General features: G+C 43.3%; 2 protein-coding genes across 13 annotated transcripts; one reads left to right on the plus strand and one right to left on the minus strand.

Moving 5' to 3' along the window:
- Window positions 1-2,427: 2,427 nt before the first annotated feature.
- Window positions 2,428-9,941, plus strand: LOC109776608 (polycomb group protein EMF2B). Of its 10 annotated transcripts, none has more exons than XR_012201558.1 (22): window positions 2,428-2,776; window positions 3,400-3,536; window positions 3,645-3,700; window positions 3,901-4,009; window positions 4,141-4,297; window positions 4,375-4,446; window positions 4,593-4,729; window positions 5,256-5,315; window positions 5,450-5,574; window positions 6,127-6,191; window positions 6,755-6,807; window positions 7,063-7,116; window positions 7,204-7,263; window positions 7,401-7,447; window positions 7,528-7,670; window positions 8,151-8,280; window positions 8,409-8,457; window positions 8,778-8,860; window positions 9,110-9,193; window positions 9,290-9,369; window positions 9,472-9,561; window positions 9,657-9,941. XR_012201558.1 is itself a non-coding variant. In XM_040397432.3 (21 exons), exons 2-21 carry the CDS (start codon window positions 3,411-3,413, stop codon window positions 9,769-9,771), a joined length of 1,812 nt encoding a protein of 603 aa, XP_040253366.1. In that variant the 5' UTR covers window positions 2,428-2,776; window positions 3,400-3,410; the 3' UTR covers window positions 9,772-9,941. The 10 variants fall into 10 exon arrangements, 7 of the variants coding, with proteins under 7 accessions (XP_040253366.1, XP_073363717.1, XP_020190859.2 ...); XR_012201559.1 differs by having other exon boundaries at window positions 2,499-2,776; window positions 4,381-4,446; XR_006667410.2 differs by having other exon boundaries at window positions 2,506-2,776; window positions 3,380-3,536.
- A 1,587-nt stretch (window positions 9,942-11,528) lies between these two features.
- Window positions 11,529-15,974, minus strand: LOC109776609 (ethylene receptor 2). Of its 3 annotated transcripts, none has more exons than XM_073507618.1 (3): window positions 15,289-15,974; window positions 13,008-15,029; window positions 11,529-12,378 (listed from the first exon to the last, which is right to left on the minus strand). In XM_073507618.1, the coding sequence occupies exons 2-3, from the start codon at window positions 14,811-14,813 to the stop codon at window positions 11,851-11,853; spliced, it is 2,334 nt and encodes a 777-aa protein (XP_073363719.1). In that variant the 5' UTR covers window positions 14,814-15,029; window positions 15,289-15,974; the 3' UTR covers window positions 11,529-11,850. The 3 variants fall into 3 exon arrangements, with proteins under 3 accessions (XP_073363719.1, XP_073363720.1, XP_020190860.2); XM_073507619.1 differs by having other exon boundaries at window positions 13,008-14,942; window positions 15,261-15,904; XM_020335271.3 differs by having other exon boundaries at window positions 13,008-14,934; window positions 15,261-15,859.
- Window positions 15,975-16,197: the final 223 nt, after the last annotated feature.

Below are 16,197 nucleotides of genomic sequence, written 5' to 3' on the forward strand. Positions count from 1 at the left end.
GCAAGTAATCATGTGAACTAGATATGTGTTCGATATTTTGATGATATATATGTTGTGATTCCCTTAGTGGTGCCATGTGAACGTCGACTACATGGCACTTCACCATATTTGGGCCTAAGGGAATGCATTGTGGAGTAGTTATTAGATGATGGGTTGCTAGAGTGATAGAAGCTTAAACCCTAGTTTATGCGCTACTTCGTAAGGGAATGATTTGGATCAAAAAGTTTAATGCTATGGTTAGATTTTATCTTAATATTTTTCTCGTAGTTGCGGATGCTTGCGAGGGGGTTAATCATAAGTAGGAGGTTTGTTCTAGTAAGAACAACACCTAAGCACCGGCACACCCACATATCAAATTATCAAAGTAGCGAACACGAATCAAACCAACATGATGGAAGTAGCATGGTGAAATTTCCGTGTGCCCTCAAGAACGCTTTGCTTATCACAAGAGACCGTTTTGGCCTGTCCTTTGTCACAAAAGGATTGGGCTACCTTTCTGCACTTTATTTACCGTTACCGTTACTTGTTCACAAATTATCTTGCTATCGAACTACCTGTTACCGACTATTTCAGTGCTTGCAGAAAATACCTTGCTGAAAACCACTTGTCATTTCCTTCTTCTCCTTGTTGGGTTCAACACTCTTACTTATCGAAAGGACTACGATTGATCTCCTATACTTGTGGGTCATCACACAATGCTACCGAAAGCAAAAAGTTGGACGGGGACGAAGATGCCCCCACAACCGATGCTACTATATCTATTTGCAAGCGAGCCATCCACCTTTGACGATCAAACAACAAGATCTCAATGAAAGCACCAATGTCGGTGTCAAAACCGACAGATCTCGGGTAGGAGGGAGCTGTTAGATCAGATCGATGGGTAAGAGGAGAAGAACACACATGGGATTTACCCAGGTTCGGGCCCTCTCGATGGAGGTAAAACCCTACGTCCTGCTCTTGTTTATATTATGAAGGTATCAAAGTCCAGAGTTGATCTACCTCAAGATCGTAAGTAGTGGTCTAAACCCTAATGGTATGATGGATGGAATGAATGATGCCCTCTACGGACTAAACCTCCCAGTTTATATAGGCACCAGGGGCATCTAGCGTTACACATGGTCGGTTGCCATCTAAGGGTTTACATGTCGAATCTAAATATGCTTGAAGTACACGCCAAGTCTTTGGTCGCCGCGCTTAAAGGGTCTCCGGAGTCTTGCCTCCCCAATGGGCTGGTAGCCCGGCCCATACATTAGGCCGTCTTGGCTAGGACCCCCTAGTCCAGGACACCGTCACCTATCAAGCATGTGTATGACTCAGGAGGATACCGACGCATCTCACCTCGGGTTTTGTAAAGTATCGTGAAGCAAAGGGAACATCACATGATAACCAAAGGTTCACTCGAATGTCATTCGTGTAATCATAGGGACCGATATGGACGCCCACGTTTCCACTATCGGTCATTGCACGAAGGGGTTTCCGTTCATGTCTATATTTTACCGAACCTATAGGGTCACAAGCTTAAGATAATCACAATCTGTTGAGTGTTAGAAGGATGAGAGTATTGAGGATTTATTTGTAGAATTGTTTCATTAAAATTTGAAATAGTTTTGAGAGGAACCAAAAGCATTCCGGGATCACCGAAAGTGTTTCGGAGTTTATCGGGTAATATGGGTATTACTGATAAATAATTTATAGGTGGAAAATGTTTCCGATGATACTGATTTAATAATAAAATGTTTTAGTAATTGTTAGGAGGCTTTTATATTTAATATGAGGAAGAATTGGGCCACCAAGGCCCATGTAGGGGAGGTGCCCCCTTCCCCCCTTTGGGAGGCCGAATTGGGGAGGGGGAATGGTCGAGGCAATGGGAAGGGAGTCCTCCCCCCCTTGTGGCGACCCCTCCTCCCGTCTAACCTATATATACTAGAAGTTTTTGCATTATTAGAACAAACAAATTTTGGAGTCTCCTCTAATTCTCTAGTTCTAGTTGTTTCTAGTTGATCAATTAAAGCTTGACGTAGATCCTTTAATCCTAATAATTAGAATCCCAGTGTGGTTCTAATCTTCTTCCCCTAATTCTTCGTCGACGATTAGCTCCGGATGGCGTCGGGTGTACGCTTACAACCAAGTAGAAAGGTCGTGGTTTCAGTCCTCCGTTCGAGGGATCGTTTGTGGGCGGATCGTTCATCTACGGTTTAAAGGACTCCAATTAAAGATACACCGACTCGTCTAATTTAGCTGCTACTTGGAGTTAGTAACGATCGTTATCCTCATCTTCATATTTATTCTTGGGTGATCAATCGTAGTGCGACTTGTTTTTCTACTATATATGTTTTCCAAGAAGGCCATGGTTTGAGTCTTGGGTTTGAGGGACTCGACGAACGATCTACACCAACTCTAGTTCCGTTGCAACTCCCTTTGCTTCCTTTAATCAAATCGGCCGCCGGTGGGCGGGTTTTATTTTACTATAAGCAGCAATATGAATCCTTTTTGGTCTTTGGATTTTGTTTTGGAATAAAAAAACAAACAAAACACCACTCACTCGTAGCGTTCTCTTCTTGTTCTTCCTCCCTCCTCCTCCTCCTCCTTCCTTCCTTCCCTTCCTTCCTGTGTCTCCTCTCCTCCTCTCTCGTCGTGCTGCTGCTGCCGCTGGGCTTGGGCTTGGGCTTGGGCTTGGGCGGGCCCTAGATCCGGCGGTCCTCCGCCGCCGACGCCCTGCCGCCGCCGGCCTTATCCGTTCATCGCGCGCGCGGGGCATCCTTATCCTTATCCTTAGGTATGTATGCTTCTTCTTGATCCAACCCGAAGCGAAGCGAAGCGAACCCCAGGCGGGATTGATTGGTGATACGATAGGATTCTCCCTCCGCCTCTTTCTTTCTTTCCTGGTTATTAGGTTAGATTAGATCTACTCTACTCTACTCTACTCTACTCCTTAGCTGCTAATATACTAGTACTAGTTAGCTCTACTCCTTTCCTGGTTATGTATGTATGTATGTATGTATGTATCTACTCCTATTTATGTATGTATGTATGTATGTATCAAGGGCAGGATATAAATATAAATAATTCCAAGAAAAGAAAAGAAAATAAAAGAAAAGAAAACAAGAATGAATGGTCTGTCGCAACCGTGGAATTCATTCAGCAAAATGTCTCCCTCTTTTCACGCTGCCTGTTTATCATTGTTATGCGGCATCTGGAAACTAAAATTCTCTTCTCTTCTCTTCTCTTCTCTTCTCTTCTCTGATAGCAGCACAGCAGATACACAACCATGTCTCTAATTATCTATCTATCTATCTATCTATCTATCTATGGCAATAAAAAATGTATCTAGATTCCTCTTTTGTTTGACTTGTACTTATACATATAATATAATATGCAGGGCAGGGCAGGGCAGGGCAGGACCAGACCACATGTGCCGTCAACCGTCGACACTTGAGCTGTCTCCAGATGAGCAGCTTGCTGCTGAAGAAACCTTCAAGTTGTACTGCAAGCCAGTTGAGCTCTGCAATGTTATCCAAAAACGAGCCCTTGATAATGTATTGTACTATATATGTAACCTCCCTCCCTAAATCCTGTATAGCTGTTTTCATTTCATTTCACACAAGCAACAACAACTACAACAATACAATGGCTTTCTTTTGCAGCCCGCTTTTCTGCAAAGATGCCTCCATTACATGATACAGGCAAGCCGCAAAAAGAGGTAGCTCTCATTCATTCAGGTCCCATATTTATTATGTCAGTACAGACTGTTTCTGAAACTATTTTCTTTTCTTGACATGGATAGATAAATGGCAGAGCAGAGGCTTCACTGTTTTATAGTATCTAGTTTTCTGACCCCTTTAACTGAATCTTGTCTGTTGCATCATGCGAATGCTGACCAGTGTGTGTTTGTGGATGTAGGATTCAACTAACTGTATCCCTTTCTCGAGGCACAAATACTGACCACAACATCTTCCCCCTTTATGTTTTGTTAGCTACACCTACTAGTGATAGCATCCCACTTGAAGGGGTAAGTAAGTGTTCCCCTTTTTCAGTTCCACTCACTATTTTGTTTTGCAGCATAATGCATGGTGAATTTATAGACATTCTTGTACCAAATTAATTAATGATCTCATTAAACAATGCCATCATGTTTTGCAGCATTCTCCGATATATCGATTCAGTCGTGCCTGTTTGCTTACGTCATTCACTGAATTTGCTAGTAAAGACCACAACAAAGCCACATTCACAATTCCAGACGTCAAGAATATAGCAACCTCCCGAGCTTGCAACCTCAGCATTATCCTTATCCGTTGTGGTATGATGTGCATCATATGTGATCGTGCACGGTTCACGTCTCCTCACTACCGTCACATCTGGTTCCTTTTTTTTTAGTTTCAGATTCAGAAGGGCAGGTTGGAGAAAATAACTGCTCTGGGGACCATGTGGAAGCATCTGCTCTCCGAAGTAAGTTTGTATCACATTACCATGTCTAGTAGCCAGTATAGCTCAACATATGTGCCTTTTAAAAATTGAATATCAGAAACCAGCTATGATTTGTGGGGTTATTGAGTGCAACTACTTACTATCATTTACGTGATGCATTTTGACAGAGCTTGAAGGGAAATGTTTCTGGGGTAAAATACCAATTAATTTACTTGGTTCGTCGTTGGAGAATTGCGTGACTTTAAATTTGGGACATACTGTGGAGTTGGCTTCTACAGTTACTATGAACCCAAGTTTCTTAGAGGTACTTAGGTTGAACTTTTCCATATTATTAAGCTTCGGTTTTCTTAATGTATATACTTCAACTTTTCTAGTAGTACAATTTAACCATAAGATGGATGACAATCCTTTGCATCCTCAAGTTTCAGACTGAATAAATTACGTTAGCCACCTGTATTTGGAAAATTTACCCTATGTACTAGCATGTAACTTTAGTTGTCCTAGAAGGCCGCGGTGCCTGTCGTTAATTAGCAAATCATGTTCCAGAAGTGCAGGTGGCAAATTGTGAAATCAGTAGTGCAGTTTGCATCTTTGTAACACAACATGTTATAAGATCCATGTTAACACTAAAAGTTGTATTCTGTAGTGTATGGAAGTTTAAGTGATTATGCAAATCTGTTTTCGTTTCGGTTGTGCCTCAGATTTCACAATCATTTTTGTTTACTTTATTAGAAACTGAAAAATGAAGAGAGAGTTTTTGGGGCGTAGTGGCCGTTAATTGCTTCCGCTGTATGTTGACCTACTTGCCTTGACTTTTTTTGTACATCCAGCCAAAATTTCTGGAGCAGGACAGTTGCTTGACATTTTGCTCTCATAAGGTTGATGCTACGGTAAGGGTAACTCTGTTCCTTTATTTATTGATCTAATTATCATTTCCATATTTAAGGGCAACGGATTATATTGTAGACCTGACCTTCTGTCAGTTACTTGCGCAGCTTGTCTAAGATTGCTGTTATTGTTTCAGGGTTCATATCAACTCCAAGTTGGCATATCCGTTCAAGAGGCTGGTGCAAGAGACATGTCTGAATCTCCGTATAATAGTTACTCATACAGTGATGTCCCACCTTCATCATTACCTCATATTATAAGGTAACACAATATTTGGGTTTGGTGTTGGTTTAGAATGCATGGAGTCGATCTTTTAAATTTGGCTGCTAGTATACACAATATTTGGGTTTGTCATGTTGAGATGATATTTTTAAATTTTGCCATCAAAATTCAAAAGTAATTTCAGATCATTAAGCTTAGTGTTTTTCTCCTGAAATATAATTGATGAAAGTAATTAGACAAATTACTTGTTAGTTTTGGAGAAAAAGTGCAAAATGCATAATCACTATCTATGGTTCAATTGGAAACATCTCTTTGGCAGAGCCTTGATTGTTCAAAAGAGAGACCCCAGCTTACTTATGCCTCCATCTCATGTAATTTAAGAAGTTAAATCACTGATAATTGTTCCAAGTGACATTGTTTATGTCTTAAAGAAGTACTACTCCAGTATTGTGGTGAGGCTGAAGTCAGCCTGTCCCGACCTAGTGTTTGGTCAGGTCTTATTATGACACTTTGCTCTAACTTTCAGCTTTACAAACACATTTGCATTTTGGTATAACCAAGTGAACAAATGGAAATGTATATTTTCCGCAGGTTAAGAGCTGGTAATGTGATTTTCAACTTCAAGTACTACAACAATACTATGCAAAAGACTGAAGGTTCTCGCTTACTCCAACATTTGGGCTCATGCGGTTTTCAAATCCATTGGCATTTGCTTGCATCATATACTGGCATTTTCCTTCCCTAGGTGTTCTACATTTTCTCCCTGTACCTGATTTGCGGAGCGTAATTAACTAGATATGCTAGGTTAATAATATCAGTATATCTGCAACTAAACTAGTAAAATATCTTCTGCTACGACCTTTCGATGGTACACATGTTATTGAAATGTAAGCTTATGATGTTTTATGGTGGTAAAATTATTACTTTGTCCAATTAGTCATGGTGAGATATGTATTATACAAATATTAGTGTATCGACACAACACAAAAGGAAGTACCTAGGACATGATTTTGCATATGATCCTAGGACATGTTGCTGAGTGAGTTGGCTACTCCTGTGTTTATTATACAGTGTACATTGTTTTGAATGCTTATCATGGCAAAAATCTGGTGTTTGCAATTAACTACGTTCAGTTTTGCATCACTGAGTGACATTTGTTGGTCAAGTCATATATTTTCTGTTTGGCTCGTGATTCTTAATATTGATCCCTTCTTACCAGTCACCGAAGATTTTGCTTGCGCCTTTTGCTTGGTAAAGTGCGGAAGCTACAAGGTAAAGTTTGAAGCAAATTTCCATTCGAAATGTTGCTTATTGCTGCTAAGGGCCGGTGAATCATGTCACCTGCTACATTTAGGGTAAAACGGAATCTGTCTAGTTCACGCTGCACCGTTGATGTCTTCTTGTTCTTTGTGAGGAAACTTAGATTGTGTTCTTTTTCTGCTCGACCTTTCTTATTTTTTATGGGAACAATGTTGTGCGCACTTTCTCTGAGGCACATCTCTAATGTTGTGATTCTGGCGATACTAGGGCCTGGGGTGTCACTTGAACTCAACGCATGACCTATTCCACTTTGAGTTTTGGGTTGGTAAACTTCTGGAATTTCTATTGTAAATCTTATTTGATCGATGTCATAATTTGATTGTTGGTTTGCTCTTTACATTCATGCAGATATCTGAAGAATGCCAGGCTGTTAATGTTAGTCTGAAGGCTGATGCCTGGAAAATGGAGGTAAAACAGTGATACAGAACTTGCAGAATTACCCGATAATAAATGAGCTGAGTGTTCTGAAGGATACTTGCATATGGTTTTACATTGAAACATTCTGTTATTAGTGCCTCGAACTAATAATCCCATTTATTTCCCAGCTTGTGGGCAAGGGAGTTGATCCAAGACATCAAACATTTTCCTACTGGTACGCTCTTTCTCAATCAATTTTCATGATGGATCAGCTCATCTTATTTCTGTTTGATTTTACTAACTGTGTTGCATCAGCTCAAGGCTTAAGATGCGTCGTCGAAGGTCGCTAGCCACAGTTGAGAATATAAGCCCTGTACATCCACATATCATGGATTCAGTTTCACCTGAAGATGCCCAGGCAGGATCGTCTAAAGACGAGTTTGTTCAGAGGGAAGATGGTACATTCTCATCTTTTTCTTTTTCTTTTTTGGGAGTCATCTTATGGTATCTTACTGTGGCATAAACTACATTCAAATGGTAACACCATAATGCAGTGTTTCGATTTGTACAGTGATGTTTCTGATTGTGTCTTCGCCTACTATCTTATTATATAATAAATACAGTGTTTCAAATTTCCATTCCTGATGAAACCAATCAAAAAATTGTTCCTAGACTGATCCCACAGGTGGACAAAAGCAGTCAAATTTTCAGTGAAACTGGAATTAAGAATGAGCCAGTTGTTTGTTTGCACATGGAATTTCAGCTCTGAGAAGTCCTGCATGCTGTTTTGAATATAGCATTTAGACCCTTGCCATAGGTAGAGATTATTGCAACTGTTCTTTGATTATACCTGAATGAATGCTACAAACCACATAAGTTGTTTCCTAAGAAACAGATCATGCCTGCAAATGCTGATTTCTGATGTCTAAAATTTGCAGATAATAATTCAGTAGCACCCGATTCTGCCGAGCATGATCACTCATTAAATGGTAGCAATCTTACACCACCGACAGTACTAGAGTTTGGGAAGACAAGGAAACTATCTGCGGAGCGAAGTGATCCCAGAAAGTAGCCCTTCTGTTTACATACTTCGCTGATATCATGCTAAGCATTGTATATATAGCTGTTTGTTTGTCCAGACATTTACAATAGAAAAATGTTAAACCAACTGTTTTTATGTGTATATTATGTGGCAGCCGACAACTTCTGCAGAAACGTCAGTTCTTCCATTCTCACAGGGCACAGGTGTGTGAGTGGGAAATAAATTTTGTTCATCCTTATGTCATGTATGGAACTAACAAGAGCACCGGCCCAAGACCGGGCATCCAAAAAACAGAATGTGAATATAAAAATATCTGAATTTGAATTTGATGCTGATTTCTAGTAGATGAGAGGTCTAAAATTTTCTAGGCTTTGACCTGCGACTCGTTGGAGCTTGGTGAGAAGTAATACTCTTGTCTTCACTGTCAGCTTCTCTTGAGTTAAAATATGATGATCTGGTGTTTTATATAAATACCAGACTATGCCAGTTTTGCTAGCATGATGTCTGAATTATTTGTGTTCAGTTACAACTAGCAGGTGGCAAATCTAATACAGTTTTCTGCCAAGGTTTCACTTGTGCCAGCCAATTTGATGCCAAGGCTTCACTGTAAGAAAGGCTGTTTTGTTTGCATGCATAAAGAATTTTTTTTAAAAAAAATCTGCCTGTTGCCAGCTTTCTTGTTCTATAATTTTCTTGCTCATCATTTACGCCCCTACTAAAGCTTTGTTTTATTGGATTTTTGATATTACTTAGGGTTTTTATGCCTGCATTTCCTTTGATATCTAGTCTAGCATGACGTCTGAATTTCATTTACTCTTGTTTCTGCATTTGACATGTATAGCTTGATTGTTGTAGCCAATGGCAGTGGAACAAGTTTTGTCAGATCATGACAGCGAGGATGAAGTTGACGATGACATTGCCGACTTGGAAGATAGACGGGTCAGCAGATATTTGTCTCTCGTTAATTACGGTTGAGAAACATACTACTAGAAACATATCTTAAGTTATTACTTGTTTTTTTTCCCTTGGTTGCAGATGCTTGCTGATTTTCTTGATGTCACGAAAGATGAGAAGCTTATTATGCATATGTGGAATTCATTTATTCGGAAACAAAGGTATGCATGTGTGCAAAATCAAGTGTTTTACGGACGGTACTCGCTGAACCCTACTTGATGCGCCTCGTGTCTTTCTGAAAGTGTATGATAATTCATTCACAGGGTGCTAGCTGATGGGCATATACCTTGGGCCTGTGAGGGCTTCTCCCGGCTTCATGGACCGCAGCTTGTACAAAACCCTCCTCTGCTCTGGTGAGTCCCTCCCCGCCCGCCAACACTCGGTGTTTAATTATTTGACTGATTTGCTTGCTTCGTCTGAATGAATGAATGGATGAAACAACACTCAGGTGCTGGCGTTTGGTGATGATTAAGCTGTGGAACCACAGCCTGCTGGATGCGCGCGCCATGAACACATGCAACACCATTCTTGAGGGATACCAACCCAAGAAGAAGACGTTTTAATTCCAAGAAGAAAATGTTGATGTTTGCCGGATAATTCTTTCCTACCAAGTCGTTTCCCCTAAGATAGATATTTGTCTTTTTTTTATTTAAAAAAGTCACTCTCCATACTTTTGAATGTTTAGACTTTGCACTTGTCGTTCCCCTTTTAAATTACAAATTCTCCAAAGAAATTGGTAATCAAGTCACAAAGAATGTGTTAGCTTTCCCCGACATATAAAGGGCGCTTTTCTTTTATTGACTCAAGATGTAGCATCAAATCAAATCAAATATATACAAATATCTCAGAAGCACGCGGTCAAACCCAAATAAAAAGAAAGTAAAAAAATTGATATATCGGCAACACAACAGTCATATGTTCGTCACTGTGCCTATGCCTATATAAAAAAAATTCATTGATTTTTCTTAAATGATCATCGAATTACAAATTTGTTTCAAAAAATGTTCAGCATATTAGAAAATTATCATCAAATTAGAAAAATGTTCATCACGCGCCAAATTATCTACCATGTAAAAAAAGATTATCCGTCACTGTGCCTATGCCTATAGTCAAGAAACAATTCATAAAAAATTCAAAAAAAAATCTAAATTTTTTGTGCAAGATAGATAATTTGGTGCGTGAGGTGCGCTCCAAATTTTAGAGCATTTGGACATTTGAGCAGCTCTTAGCAAAAAAATAGATTAGGTCAGAACAGTATATGAACAGTACACTTTTTAACAGACCAAAAATTTGTCTTTTTTTACCAAGAGCTACTCAGATGTCCAAATAATTTGAAATTTGGAACGGACATCACGCACCAAATTATCTACCATGTCAAAAAGAATGGATTTTTTTTGAATTTTTCTAGTATTTATTTTGAATTTTTTATTCAACGCGGGTGCAGATGAGCCTAGGAGCCAATGTTCATCCATTTTTAAAAAAAAATGTCCTTGTCGTCGCTCCCCCTCGAGCACACCGAGTTCGGCCGTGTGGGAGGACCCAAGCCAATGGCATGGGTGAGTCCGCCACCCAAGTCCCCCACCCCTGCTGCCAGACGCCATGGTACTTCCTCTGCGGCTGCCACAGCTAGGGAGGTCGGGGAAGCCGGGGAGGGGGGGACGGGAGAGGCGGAATCGTCGTGATGGTTTGAGGAGGATTCGACGGATCGACGACAAGGACCTTCGGCCATCGCGTCCGGCCATTGGGAGGAGAGGGGCGGCGAGGGGGAGGGGAGCTGGGATGGGGGAGGAGGAGAGGCAGAGGAGGCGGGGAGGAAAGAAGAAGAGGTGTTTTTTTACTTGGTTTCCCTTTGCCAAGTGTCTCCTTGCATATTGTTGTCCCACCAAAAAAAGAAAACAAAATTATTGTAGCAAGCATAATCAATCAGCCAAGGTTGCCTTGGATCCTACTACCATGGAACCTCAGCTGCAAATTTTCTACACCTCCTAACACTCATTCAAATTTTCTACACCTCCTAACATTCCTTTGTACTACTAGTAGGTCTTTATCTTTCTTTCTACAAGACTGAAACTTATTTAAAAGAAAAAAGGTCAGCATCAAATACTCCTAGTCAGTCAGTCTGCCTGATTATGATTTTGTACTAGTTTCTTTCAACAAGATAACAAGTCAGTATCAACACTACTTTCTGCATTCACTGAATTCACAAGTGCAGCCACCAAACCAAATCAAGCACCCCAATTCACTGGACCAGACCAGATTAGAAGCATCTTGTCTGCTCTCCTCTGCTCTGCTAGCTAGTTAATGACCTGACCTGACCTGGTTGCCCCCAAATGAGTTGCCTCATAAATAAATCATTAATAATCCAAGATAAGAGGCTTTACAAATGAATAGCCCTAAAAAGAGAACCTAAGTGGGTAGCTTTTTTCATCTCTCCAAAATTCCCCACCTTTCTTCACCAAAGCGAAAAAAGGCAGGCTTACATCTTCCTTCCTTCCTTCCTTCCTGTACAATTAATTCCTTACTTTTTTTTTTTTTTTGCACAAATGCTTCTTGTCATCTGTATGGGACCTAACCTGGCATAATCGATCAAAAGGGAATCAACTACCCATCAAGCTACAACAATCTATCAAGATCCACAGAGATCAGTTGTGCTGAAGGACTCTATACAGTTCATCCCCCAGGGCCGCCAACGTGACGGGCTTCTGGAGCAGACCGTTTATCCCCGACCGCTGGCACCGGTCCCGGACGTTGTCATCCGAGCTCGCCGCGAGGGCCACGATCAGCGGCGGCCAGCTGTTGCTCCTGAACTTGCGGATCGCGAGGGCCACCTCGAACCCGTCCATCGTGTGCATCGTCAGGTCCAGAAGCACCAGCTGGAAGGACGACTCGCCGCCTGCAAAGGAGGTCATGCACTGGATGCCCGAGCTGACCGAAAAGACTCGGCACCCGAGCTTCTCCAGGAGCTTGTGGGTGACCGCTCGGTTGGTGTCATCACCGTCCACCAGGAGGACATGGAGCCCGTTGAAGTTGGGGATCGGTGATAATCGGTATAGGTCCGAGGATGCTCCTGAGACAGGGGTCACATGTTGCACCTGGAACTGGAGAGCCAGCATGACCGTCTCTCTCAACCCTTCTGGGTCTGATACGGACCAGATATTACCATTCATCATCTGCAACACAACATAAAGCCTCAAGTCAGCTAATAATAAAATATATAGATTACACATCAAGCAAACGACAGAATAAGATTGAACGCCTAAGTGCCACAGTAAGATATTTTCTGAGGAATGAACTGATGAGCACGAAGAAAAAGATAGTTACCGAAAACAAGCACCGGAATTCTTTGCAGCCAATCACATCATGTTCACTAATACTAGTTTCAACAGCATGAACAAGCAGCCTAAATCTCATTTTTTATTACAGCACCACTGTAACAAAAGTGGCAAAAAAAAAAAATCTTATTTCGCCCAGTTTGAACCACAGTCAAGTGCTGAAGATATCACAGCATTCCGCACAAAGTACGCTGGCAGGAAAATCCAGTGTAATTTGACAGTTTCATAATTGATTGTAACTATATGTCTTTAAAAATAATAATTGTAACTACATGCTAGCCTGAATGTTTAGTTACCGTATGAAAAAAGAAAAAAAGAAACTGAAAAACTGACGAGACAGATGAGGATCAACAACTAGTTAGTTATCTGCCAATATAATCTTCAATAAGCATGGAGTCCAATAATACACTTCTATAAATAATATGACAGAAGCAAGAGGCATGAATAATATGACAAGGAATGATTACCTGCACAATCTTCTTGCACATGTTGAAGCTAAGGCCCATCTCCGAACTGCTAGCGTTCGGCTCTTGACTTATTTGGCTGGCAGACACATCCAAAAGGCTGTTTCTGGATTTTTTAATCCTAATCTCAAACTTGACACACACATATCCGGCAGAAAAGTTTGCTCTTCGCAGCAGCATCCAGTCCTGATTATTATGCCTCTCATCCATCTCGTTGTAACTATTCACATACAAAGAGAGGCAGCCCGCACGGCATTGATTTATCAGAGTGCCTACCATGTGCAAGACAATATGGAAAACCCTCTTCTCGTCGCCAACGACCCTTTCGGGCAAAGAATTCTCCACTTGAAACTCGAAATCAACCCCCTTGGAGCCACACAGACACCTTACAACGCTGACCGCTTCCTTAATCAAGGAGTGGAGGCTGAAGGGCCTCCTCACCAGAGATAAGTGCTCACGGTCCATCGTCGATGTTTGCATGACATCATTCATCAACGTCGAGGCAACACTGGTTGTCTTGACGATGGCGTCCATCACGAGCCTTTGCTCTGGATTCATGCTTTCCTGTTGCATCATCGAGACGAGACCAAGGACCGAGTGCATCGGTCTGCGCATCCCGTCATACATGGCACTCTGAAAGGAATTCCTGGCTTCAGTTGCCATCACAGCCTCATGCTTTGCCTGCAGCAAGTCCCTGTGCTGCTGAGCAAGCTTCTCTCGCATCAGCTGCGACTCCTCAAGAACAGCAGCATGCGAGAGCGCGACCGCCACTTGATCGGCGATCACTTCGACAATCTCCAGCTCCTGCTCACCCCACCCTAGGGAACCGTCCTCGGGTAAGACCAAGACCAGAATAGCATAGCTCGTTTCCATCATTTCCGGGGTGCCTCCTTTGAAATTGGACACCCTTAGCATCGGCATCCGTATCACAGCGACCGCAGCCCCTGCCTCAGGATTGCACCTGCTAGCAGTCCCGAGCGCCGACCCTTCCCCGAGGACCTTGGCGCCCCTCGTCGCCTTTATTTCAACCACGTCCGGGTCAGAGATAGGAATGGAGCCGCTGTGCGACTCGGTTATCTCCCTTTCTCTGAGATGATGCGTGAGGATCATGTGGGTCCTGGCCTCGTTGGGCATCCAGACGGCGCAATTCTGCAGGTGCAGCGTCTTGGAGAGCTCGACCATGGTGGTGTAGAGGATGGTGTGCCTGTCGAGCGACTTGCGGATCTCCTGGGTGAGCATGCGCACGTGCCAGCTGGCCTCCTCCTGCCTCTTCATCTTGCCCACCTCCTGGTCCAGCTCCCTTGCCTTGATCCTGAGGAAGTTCTCCCTGACCTTGACCCTGAGCAGCTGCGGTATGAGGGTGAGCAGCGTGATGGCGGTGGCGAAGGAGACAAGGGCGGTGAGGAACTTGGCGACGGTGAGGGCGAGGACGAGGTGGAAGGAGTGGGGCTCGTAGGTGAAGACGTTGATGAGGTGGGTGAGGCCGCAGAGGACGATGAAGGCGCCGAACTGCAGGACGATCCACTTGAGGGGGAAGAGGTCGGAGCAGGTGGTGAAGTAGAGCAGCTCGAGCGGGATGGAGAAGTAGGCGGTGGCGATGAGGAAGTCGCTGACTTTCTGGCACTGCAGGATGTTGTCGGTGCTCCACAGGCTGCCCTCGTCGGCGTCGTCGCAGCCGCCGCAGTGGCTGAAATCGCCGGTGGCGGCTCGCGACAGCGGCAGTGGCAGCAGCAGCAGCAGCAGCAGCAGCAGCGAGATGAGCCAGCATGGGAAGGGACGCATTGCTCTTGCTGCCATGGGCTCTACCATACATACCAGGGTTCATTCATTCAGATTCAGACTGTGGAATTTTGATTTTGTGCAGCAACTGACTGACTCTTGTGGTATCAAATCAAATCAATTGGTTGATTCCTGCTGACTGACTGACTGACTGACTGGCTGGCTCAAGGAAGGAAGGAAGGAAGGAAGGCATGAATTTGGGGGGGGGGGGGGGGGGGGGGGGGGGGGTGTGTGTTTGCCTCTGCTCTGCATCAAGTCAATCAAATGCTCAAGCAGTTAGTATGAATCAATCAATCGCAAATCTTTCTTTCTTTTTCCCTCCCTCCTAATAATAAGTAAGTAAGAAACAGAAAAGCAAGAAGATCTAAGAAGAAATCCTCTGACCAAAATTCTTTCTTTCTAACCATACTCGGGTGAATTCATTCAGGAACGAAATCCGAGTAAATAAATAAAATAAAAGCTAGTACCAACTTATACTAGTGTCGTAGTAAGAAATAGGTCTGACCTGCGGCGTCCGTCCGTCCGTCCGTCCAGCCACAAATTACATCCCTTATTAAGCGGAGGCGGAGGCGGCGGAGGAGGAAGAGGCCGGGAGGGAGGGCAGGCGAATCTCCGGCACGAGCTCTACCGCCGGCGGCGGCGCCTTGGTGCGCGTGCGCGGTGGTGATGGGTGGAATCGGGGCGGCTAGGCGGCATTAGCGGGCGGTGGATCCAAAGAGCAACAAGAAGAAGGGAAGAAGAGAAAAGGAGATTCTCATCTCCTCCTCCTCCTACTACTACCGATTTCCCTTCCCTTTCCTTCCCACCGGTCCGGTGGGGGATGGATGGGGGCGTGGTTGGTGGGCTACTGCAGTAGAGTAGAGTAGGAAGCGGAAGCAGGGAGGCAGGGTGGGAGTGCGAGTGCGAGCCTGCGAGGTGAGGAGGAGGAGGAGGAAGGAGGGGAGCCGCCGGCCGGAAAGGAAAGGAAAACCCAAGCGAAGGAAGGGAAGGGGATGGGAAGATGCAGGGGATGGAAAACCACGGCAAACAAAGCAGCAGCTCCTGGTTTGGTTTGGTTTCCTTTGGTTTGGTTTTGCAACAGGAGAGGACCAGCGCACCTGATGGTCTTCACATTTTCCTCCAGCTGAGCTACCAAGAAACGAAACGAAAAAGATAGAAAGACAGAGGAGAGGAGAGGAGGAGGTCTCACCATTTTCTTCCACCTACACAATATTATACTACTCCAATAGCTCATGACTCCAAATTTCGGATCATTTGACATATGAGTAGCTCTCAGGAAAAAAAGACTTTTTCCCTTTCTACAACTAAACATGAAGCGTTCTGCGTGTGTTGTTGGCCCTATAGTGACGCATACACAAAGTATATAATAAATTATTACTAAGCTCTTTTTAAATATAATTGAAACACGTCATTT

This window comes from Aegilops tauschii, chromosome 2, assembly GCF_002575655.3.
Source record: "Aegilops tauschii subsp. strangulata cultivar AL8/78 chromosome 2, Aet v6.0, whole genome shotgun sequence".
NCBI classification, from domain to species: Eukaryota; Viridiplantae; Streptophyta; class Magnoliopsida; order Poales; family Poaceae; genus Aegilops; species Aegilops tauschii.

Bases quoted from the DNA above. Each gene is read 5' to 3' on its own strand.
- LOC109776608 (XM_040397432.3), top strand. From the start codon at position 3,411: ATGTGCCGTCAACCGTCGACACTTGAGCTGTCTCCAGATGAGCAGCTT. The intron at 4,730-5,255 runs GTACTTAGGTTG...TTGTACATCCAG, and splicing joins TGAACCCAAGTTTCTTAGAG to CCAAAATTTCTGGAGCAGGA. The intron at 9,370-9,471 runs GTATGCATGTGT...ATTCATTCACAG, and splicing joins TCATTTATTCGGAAACAAAG to GGTGCTAGCTGATGGGCATA.
- LOC109776609 (XM_073507618.1), bottom strand. From the start codon at position 14,813: ATGGTAGAGCCCATGGCAGCAAGAGCAATGCGTCCCTTCCCATGCTGG. The intron at 12,379-13,007 runs GTAATCATTCCT...GTTGTGTTGCAG, and splicing joins TGTGCAAGAAGATTGTGCAG to ATGATGAATGGTAATATCTG.